Source organism: Oreochromis aureus, linkage group 22 (assembly GCF_013358895.1).
Source record: "Oreochromis aureus strain Israel breed Guangdong linkage group 22, ZZ_aureus, whole genome shotgun sequence".
NCBI classification, from domain to species: Eukaryota; Metazoa; Chordata; class Actinopteri; order Cichliformes; family Cichlidae; genus Oreochromis; species Oreochromis aureus.
Genome location: NC_052962.1, coordinates 17211063 through 17220644, shown reverse-complemented (window position 1 = coordinate 17220644; position 9582 = coordinate 17211063). Strand labels below are relative to the sequence as shown.

General features: G+C 41.3%; 1 protein-coding gene across 1 annotated transcript; it reads left to right on the top strand.

Annotated features, from left to right (window-relative positions):
- Positions 1-198: 198 nt before the first annotated feature.
- On the top strand, positions 199-9491 carry tomm7 (translocase of outer mitochondrial membrane 7 homolog (yeast)). The gene is made up of 3 exons (XM_031729257.2): positions 199-361; positions 6823-6871; positions 9089-9491. Exons 1-3 carry the CDS (start codon positions 259-261, stop codon positions 9102-9104), a joined length of 168 nt encoding a protein of 55 aa, XP_031585117.1. The 5' UTR covers positions 199-258; the 3' UTR covers positions 9105-9491.
- The last annotated feature ends 91 nt before the right edge of the window (positions 9492-9582 follow it).

The window sequence follows — 9582 nt, the reverse complement described above, 5'->3', positions numbered from 1 at the left end:
TTTGGCTTTAAGTAAAGCCAAATCCGATAAAAGAAAACTGACATAATTATTAAAATCATCTCATCGAGAACATGCTATCTCTTTCTAAAGTCAAAGTGTGGCAGTTTAGCATGTAAACTCCAACCAGCCGCCGCTACACGCCCATCCACAAGGAGGCGTCCTATGACAGCTGGAGAAGGTAAGTATTTAGCTCTTCAACGTCACTTCCTTCTCCCTGCCCTTGGAAGCAGCACGAGACTGTCTGTTCGGGATCATAACATGGCTAAACTGAGCAAAGAGAGCAAACAGCGGCTGCAGCAGCTGTTCCAGTGCGGCCAGTTTGTCATCCGATGGGGTTTTATTCCAACCGTGCTGTACCTCGGTCAGTATCCGAATAGGAGTAAGGGGTATGCGGTGAGATGATGCTAGTGCTAACCGGTTAGCTCGGCTTCTTAGTAGACGAACTCGTGTAGCATGAACTCATGGCTAACTTGTTGTATCAGCAAAGCTAAATGCTTAGGCAGGGCTCTAGACCAGGGGTCCCCAACTCCAGGCCTCGAGGGCCGGTGTCCTGCAGTTTTTAGATGTGTCCGTGATCCAACACAGCTGATTCAAATGGCTGAATTACCTCCTCAACATGTCTTGAAGTTCTCCAGAGGCCTGGTAATGAATTAATCATTTGATTAAGGTGTGTGGACCCAGGGTGAGATCTAAAACCTGCAGGACACCGGCCCTCGAGGCCTGGAGTTGGGGACCCCTGCTCTAGACTAACTTTTTGCCACGGTTGCACTGGTGCGCCTAACTTTTTTTCTTAGGCGCACTAGCACAAAAGTTAGGCGCACCCAAATTTTTCAACCGCATCGCTTAACAGCGCAGTTTTACATGTGCACTTCTTTTTTTGGGGGGGAGGGGGGTTGCTATCTATAAAGACGATATTGATTTGTAAACGATTAACTAACAATCTTGTCAACACAAAGTTCTTTATTTGGAGCACATTTCTACAAGAAAGATAAGTTACTGAAAAAGTGCTTGTGCTTAAAGTGCGTTGTCACTCTTTGGCAATATTGTAGGCAATGTTAAATTTAATCATCACATCGGCCTCCTCTGACGACCCGTTTGCTGCTGCCTGCCGCTGAAAGGCAGTGGGGAGAGGGGACACTTGGGCAGTGCGTTTATCGCAGCATATAATGTGTTTTCTGGATACGCTGTGCTTTTTCAGCGTTCAGAGACTGATTGCTCCATGTCAGAGCACTGGCTATGAATTTCAGACGGATCAGGCCTTAACTTTACAAAACATTTATCAATAGTTCTTTTCATCTTTTCTTATTACCCACAGCTACATCCACTTCTGTCAGGCCTAGGCTACTCACTAGGGCTGGGTATCTTCACTGATTTCTATAATCCATTCGATTTGATTCGATTTTGCCTCAGACAGTCAGAAATATTATAATTCTTATCATTTATCAGTACTGATACATGTGAGACTTTATCAGAGGCGTGAGCATCAAAGCAGATGCCTTTGTGTCAAAGTAAGTGAGAATAAAACAGAAAAACATGAAGGAGATTTTCCTGGCCTGGATTTTTATAGCAGATAACCTTTAAAATATTCTGCAATATTACATAATTTTTTTAAAAAAATATTTCTTCAGTATTGAACAGCAGAAATTAGGCTTTCTTGTCCGAGGACATTTAAATACAAAAAAAAAAAAAAAAAGACAGCGGCCGACAGCGCTGGTAGACTGGTGGGTAATAAGCGAATGAATAATGCCGAAAACAGAGGTTTGAGATGGGAAACTGTTCTTGAAGTACACACAGAGAGAGAGAGCTGTGCATGAAGTGTGATGATTTTTTTTTTTTTTTTTTTTTTTTATCGTGGTGGAAGCCAAACAGCAAAAGTCAGAGGGAATTAATGACGACATTTATCAAATTTGAAGGGTAGTTTAGATCTTCTTTTGCTGCTGGTTCTGTGAATTTTGGTTGGAGAGACACAAAATCTGCAGCTCAGAATTGAGCGCAAAAAAGACGTAAACATGTCTTTTTTGTCGTAAACACAAAGCGCGGACCCGACGACGCATCAGAATCAGTGAACTTTCGGCTTTCAGCCCCGACGGCGTGTCCGTGTACGGGCCCCTCTCCCCAATCATAGAGGTCCCGCCCCTGACTTTCTGATTGGGACTCACGATAGGGGCATGACTTTGTGTTTTTGTTTTTTGTTTTTTTTTAAATTACTGGAACAGCTGGTCGCACCGGCCAAGGATTTTTGTAGTCGCACCACTGAAAAATTTGGTTACGTTCTAGAGCCCTGTTAGGCTACGTTCACACTGCAGGTCTTAATGCTCAATTCCGATTTTTTGATCAAGTCCGATCTTTTTTGTCTGCTTGTTCACACTACAAATAAAACTGACAGCAAACGCGCTCTAGTGTGAACCCTCAAAGCGGCCCACATGCGCAAAAGAAGACGTCACACACAACGCGCTCTGTTTAGACCCAGACCAAACAGTATTGTTTGACTGATGGCCCTTAACATAAAGACTTTTTTCGGACTTTCCCAATTTTGCTTTAAGTTATAAAGTGATTTTGTTATTTACATATGGCCTAATAATTATCCTTATTGCTGTTTTAGAGAGGAGCGGTGCTTCAAAGGATAGATTTCTGTCAGAATCTGCAGATTATACAGTACAAATAAGATGTTCAGGTTTCTCCAATGTTGTCTTCCCAACCATTTCACCAACATCTCCACTGGATGGCCAGAAAGCGTTCACGATGTCTTCTCGCTTCTACTGTGCTGATAATTGGCGTCTGTCTTGTGTAAGTGATGTAAAAGACGGATTTAATGCGACATGACCGTTCAAACAGCAGTCGCTTTCTAAAACATCAGATATGTATCGGAATCAGTACCACATACGAAAGTGACCTAGGTCGGATTTGAAAATATCAGATTTGTGCTGTTCAAACTGTCATACCATGATCGGATATAGGGTCAAAAAAGTCAGATTTGATGCACTTTCGCCTGCAGTGTGAACGTAGCCTTTGGTGTTTTGTTTTTTTTTTTTTTTTTTTTTTTTTAAACCAGTGCTGATAAGGCAGGTAAAGTAAGTATGGAGATGTATATGAGCTGCTCTAAACACGTGTAACATATATTCACATAGGCCGTATATAAAGATAAATGTCTCTTCTGAATTTTAAAGCAAAGCAGACCAAGAAAATATGAGCGATTTTTAAAAAAAAAAACAAAACAAAAAAACAACCCAAAAGCCTTCAAGCAGTCAGCAACAAAACGGGGTCTGAATTTTAAAGGCGAAAGGTTATCTCTTAATCTTACAAGAAGACCCAAAACACGTCACTTGTCTGTATGTCAATAATAAGATTTCAAAATTGCCCAAACACCAAGTTTACTGATATTGATATATCTGGTATAGGCCAATATTGGCTCTTATTTGCTGCCCACTCGCAAACATAGCACCAGCGGTGGAACCCTACTTGAGGTTTTTAGATAAAGGGAAGGATGATGGTTTATCATGGCATTTAGCATAGAATTGATTAGGTGGCCTGCCCAAGTAAATTAACAGACCCCTGGTATATTTTCTGACTCATATTTTTTTAAAATCTTTATTCTTTCAAATTTGTGGACAGTCCCTTCACTCTTATTTTGAAAGTTAAGTTTATGCTAACCTGCTAGGATTCCCATGTTGTGCCCCCACCTCCGCCACAAATGCATATTATTCTGTTTGCAGCACTTTGCTGACTATGCGAGTTGAGTTCCCTTCTGCTGTAATGATGTAAACTGTGACCTTGCGTGCCTTACGGGTAAAACGTCCCCGTGGTAGTAGATTCAAAACAGTTTTTCTTCAGACGTTTCTGTGATCCTGAAATAGCTGGCTGTGGTTTGAAGGAGTGTTGGGGAAGACCTATGCATCACTGTATTTGGGAGCTTTGATGGGGAAGTTGAAACTTTTGCATGGCTGTGGTTTGGATTATGTGGGGGAAGTTGAGACTTGTCCATGTGTGACCCTACGCTTTAAGAGATTCCTTTCGGTATATTGGAAACACCAACAGTGATGCCACACGTTCTAATTACCCTCCTGCTGAGGCTTTTCTGCATGTGCCACTCATTTACTTGAGGGAAGAATAGTCTTAAGTTAAATACATGCTGCTTTGGGTTACCACCATTTTCTATATATTTCAAGCAATAAGTTTGTCGTTCATGAAGTACTTTTTAAAATTTTTTTTACTGAATATTACCGATATAGAAGTGAAACAACTAGTTTATTAAATGATGAATGTTTTCACGCTATGGCTATACCACATAAATTGTGTCAGATAATATCACGCGAGAGCAAGAGTTGTGTGTCAGCCTCTGATGACAATTTGGTGTCTAAACATGGGGCTACTTCAACAGCATCCAACATCTTTGCAAAAGATGCAAGAAAACTGAAAGAGGCAAACGTGTTGGACCACTTGAGGCAAAAACGTAGTCGATATGTACTACGAGGCTACAAAGGAGATACTAGCAGCTGGTGATGTACCACCCAAATGTAAAACCCTTTACAGCGCTGCTGGAGCAATTACTAGTTAAGTTACACATGACAGGAAGAGCAAGTGGTGTTGTGAAACAAACTGAAGTAGTTACATGGTGGAAAAGCAGGACTTTACAGTGGGGGAGTCTGGCTAGGCCACTCCATGACCTTAATGTGCGTCTTTAGCCCCTCCTTTGTTGCCTTGACAGAATGTTTTGGGTCATTGTCATGCTGGAAGACCCACCCACGACCCATCTTCAGTGTCCTGGCTGAGGGAAGGAGGTTCTTGTCCATGATTTTACAGTACATGGCCTTCAATGAAGTGAAGTTGTCCTGTACCCTTAGCGAAAAACATCCTCAAGCATAATGTTTCCACCTCTGTGCCTGACTGTGGGGATGGTGTTCTTTGCTTCATACTCAACATTTTTCTTCCTCCAAACACAGCAGGTGAGGTTGACGACCACACCACTTTCTCCTAAACCTTCTCTGAATAATTTAGATCTTCACTGGCAAACCTTAGACTGACCTTTAGATGTGCCTTCTTGACGCCAGGAGCGTCTGTAATTGATTGGCTGTGTGGCATACAGAAGACATTCTGTGGGAGCCCGAATTCTGGATGGGTTGTTGGGGATCAACATCACCGGCTGCTTTTGTGCTTAGATTTAACTTATGCTGTGACACTACTGTTGCACCATAATACTGCTGTGGATGCTATCGGCACCTTCTTTTAATAAATTCACACTTCAGATTAGGAAGTGTCATCAGTGACAGCATCTCAGTGGGAAATGGCTATCATTTACTTCCACTTGTGATTGCTGCTGCCTGCAAGCTGCAAGCAGTGCAAAAAAAAATTTCTTTTCTACATTTCGGAAATCTTGTTACGGAAAACTTTCTTGAAATATCGTGATGTAATTTGAAGGCTACGTGGCCCATCACTGTTCACACATGAATGAGTAATTTCCTGCACTGAGCTCACAGCAGGACACTCTGGATCAGAAACATTGGTTAAGGCGAGGGTGCTGAAGGGGTCGAAGCATACAGGAGCTGTAAAGTTGGTGACAATTTCACCGGACACCTACGTGTTCTGTTATCACATGGAAACAATCAGGCATCACTCTGACTTTGCACTGGATAGATTCTGATACATCCGTATGTAATTAAACTTAAACACTGGTCACCTGACGGGTCTAAACAAAACAGGGAAAGAAATCATGCTTTACCCTTGATATTAGGGGAGTGGTAACAGGAGGCTATTTTTCGCCTTCTGGGATCCTCTTATCTTTTTCTTGAGAATGTCTTGCGTCAGGCTCAACTTCTTCCTTGACCTTAAAGGCAGAAGTATCGATATCAGGGGATATGAATTTGTAGTCTTCTGCTGCTTGTGGACTGATCTGATGTGAGCTGCTTTAATGAAAGAATGTTTTGTTGGGTCTGTTTGCATTCTGCTGACGCACTGTAATCACTGAAGTAGCAAATGATTTGCTTCATTAGTTCTCAAGAAGACAGTATTTTTACTCACTGTGGCTTAAAACTAGTTATAACCCACAATATGAGTAAAACCGGTGTTCAAATTCATATCCCCAAATTTGAGGGACCACCCCCACCCCCAAAAAATGCTTTCAATAAGGGGGATTTATGTTTAGATTTTGCCATCATCGCATTAAGCCACATCATTCTTTTCTCATGGTAAATGGCCTGCATTTGTATAGCGCTTTACACTACATTCAGTCATTCACCCACAGGTGATGGCAAGCTACATTGTAGCCACAGCTGCCCTGGGGCGCACTGACAGAGGCGAGGCTGCCGGACACTGGCGCCACCGGGCCCTCTGACCACCACTAGTAGGCAAACATGGGGTTAGTATCTTGCCCAAGGATATTTGGCATGCAGCCAGGAGACAGCCTGGAATCGAACTACCGACCTTCTGATTAGTGGCTGACCTGCTCTGCCACCTGAGCTACAGCCACCCCTCATCTTTAAAGTTTCGGTATATTCCCTTTTCCTCTGTCATGTGTGCACCAGCGCTTCAGCACTAATTGAGTCCCACTCATTTGAGCATTAACATTCAAGGCATTACTCCCTCACGTGGTGAAAATAAACCTAAATGGTATGGAGCTGAGCAGTAGAATAGTGCACTTTACATGAGTTATTTACAAAAGTGTACAAAAGGAGTTATGTTCAAGGGGTACAATGTGGTTTTGGGTGGGGAAAAATATTGCACACGAGGACTGCACTGAAATTCAAGACTGTTAGTTGGTGTCTTGTACCTTTGAGTGTGCCTTACAAGAATCACCTCGTAATTCTTATGTATGGTTTTGACTTACAGGTTTCAAACGAGGAGCAGATCCAGGGATGCCTGAACCTACTTTCTTAAGGTAAGACGAATCGGTCTGAGATGTGTGTAATAAAATAAAGCATCCTACTCGTAGATCCAAAGTCAAATAATAAATCTGTTGGGGGGTGGGGGGGGTGGACGAGCTCCTGACCAACAAGGCTTACGCCCGGTCTCATGAAATAGGGTCATTGTAGGGATTATTCATGTACACTTAGACCATGACTGTCCACGATAAAGATGAAAAATACACTATATGTCAAAACAGTTCATTCTTTAAGTAAAACTACCCATTTAACAAAGCTGAGTGACAGCTTGAAGAGAAAAGGATGTGTAATGTCTAAATACCTGCCTTGGAGTATTGATGTGAGGCTATTTTTTTAGTCCTGTGAGAATCTCTTCTCTTTTTTTCTTTCTTTCTTTTTTTTTTTTTTTTTTTTTTAAAGAATCTATTGCATCATGTATGGCTTATCTGTTATCTCAGTATAGATAAAGGGGAAAAAAAGGTCACCTATATTTACCAGAAACTGAGCTGCTTGTTGCTCCTCCTCCACTCCTCTAGTCTCAACAGCCCTTTGCTAATAATATCAGTGTGTTTGTTTTTACTTGATTTTGAGATTTGATTTTGTTTAAATATGAGGAAAAACAAATAATTAAATATGAAATTATGACTTTAGTTAAGCTATGGTCATTGTTTTCAATATTTTAGAAATCAACATGTACATTTAGTGTCTTTTTTAGCATGTATGATGATGCTGGTCAGGTACAGGGATGGCACTGAAAATAAGTGAAAAAAGCAGCGTATGTCGTTTTCACAGAGTTGTGCGTCCACATTGAAACGGCCCAAAACGCTTACCTTCCAGTCCTGTGCATGCGCAAAAGCGAGTGAGGATTAAAGAATTTGAAGAAAAGCTATCTGGAGCATGTACAAACTGATATTCATCTTTTTTAGGGCTGTCAAAATTGAGAGCAGTCAAAACAACTGCTGTATAATGCACTCCGCTATCTTTGTTTAATTGGTCACATGACTGCATCACATGACTAAAATGCGTCATCGTTTTAGAAAGTCTGCGTTTTCGAGCGTCCACACTGCGACGGGACAGCTCCGTTTTGAAATGTATCCGTTTTCGAGAGTGTTTCCAAAACACTCCGTTTTTCCTTGAGGAAAACGCCGTCTCAGTGTGGACGGGAGGCCAAAACGGAGAGAAAACGATGCGTTTTCAAACGAAACGCATTAGTGTGGACCTAGCCTTTCAAAGACCTTCAAAAAATTTGGAGAACTGTTGCTCTAGACCACTTAAAAAAAGTTACAAGAAAGTCTGGCTGCTTGGAAGCAAATATAAAGAAATGAGAGTTGGCACAAGAGTTTTGCTCCGTTCTGTAAAGCATTTAAACATGATCTACAAGTGGTATCATTGCAAAATTGTCTATTTTGCATTTTAGTGGATTATCTTAAAATCATGAGATGTAAATAGAAGTGTTTTTTGTGGGGGGGAGGGGTGTTTTTTTTCCAGAACTTTAAAGCCCCTTTTCCGTCAGTACCTACTCGGATCAGCTCGCCACAGTTTGTCACGGTTTACAGCGTCTTCCATTAGGTCATAGTACCTGGTACCAGGTTTTTTTAGTACCTGATTGGCCCGGGTTCCAAGCGATCCAAGCAGTTATTAAAATGTGACGTCATCAGACTGCATGCCACCGATTGGCTTCTCAGTAGCGTCACTCGATGGAAACAACGCCGTGACAAAAAGCCACGGACCAAGCAGTAGGTTTATTCTTGCCTCGACATCCGCCTTTTATGTAGCCTTTGTTTCGCTTATTAATTACATTGTGGGACGCTTTGATACGTTGCTGTAATGACAACCACATACGCTGGGTAATACTGAATATAAAGGAAAACCAGTCGAGTTGTGGCCGATCCGTGACGAGTCGATCTGAGTAGGTACTAATGGAAAAAAGCGGTTAACCGTTTCATCCCATGAGGGGGTGTGTGGGTTTTTTTGTTTGTTTTTTAAATGCACTGCATTCTGCTGAGCTGCACTAAGCAGCATCCTGTACAACTCAAAATTGTTACATTTGTCCATCAGGACTTCAGTGTGTTAGCAGCCCATGTAACATAGTTGTGATAACGTTTGTAAGCATGTTTTTTTACAATGCTGCTGGTACATCACACTATTATTTCCTCACTATGTAAGTAACCATCTATGTCAGTAACTTATTTCCAAGGATGTTTTAAATATTAATTTTCTTTGTTGTCCTCTAGCTTGCTCTGGGGCTGAGGAACATCTTCACACGACCAATTCCATCAACCAAACCATGTGACCCACCTGTGACTGGATGAAATGGACTTCTTTTGCTTTCCCCTCTAAAAATAATAACGATCAGATGACATTTGTACATTATTTCTCACTATCTGTAAAGTAATGATTGGACGTTATCCATTTCCATGTAGCCTGTAACTATGGTACATGTACCGAGATGTGTGAACAGGTTTGTCCCTTGAAATACACGCTGGTTGGACTATCGGGGTTATTTAGGGTTATTTTTGTTAATGTGAAGCACTGATGTTTGGCTGTACCATTTGTTTCCTGTGTTTTCTTTGTTTTATTTCGTTTTCGTTTTATTTGTAATTTAACATTTCTGAAAATAAATCCTCAAAGAAATGACTCTTTTCTTCCTTATTCTAAACAATCCAGTCGCTTTCATGCAGAAGGAACTGGTAGCAAATATTTTACTGAGCAATTATAAAGTTTTGAT

What these genes read in the sequence shown, in the direction of transcription:
- tomm7 (XM_031729257.2), top strand. Translation starts at nt 259, where the DNA reads ATGGCTAAACTGAGCAAAGAGAGCAAACAGCGGCTGCAGCAGCTGTTC. An exon ending in TCCAACCGTGCTGTACCTCG is followed by an intron (nt 362 to 6,822) that starts GTCAGTATCCGA and finishes TTTGACTTACAG; the next exon opens with GTTTCAAACGAGGAGCAGAT.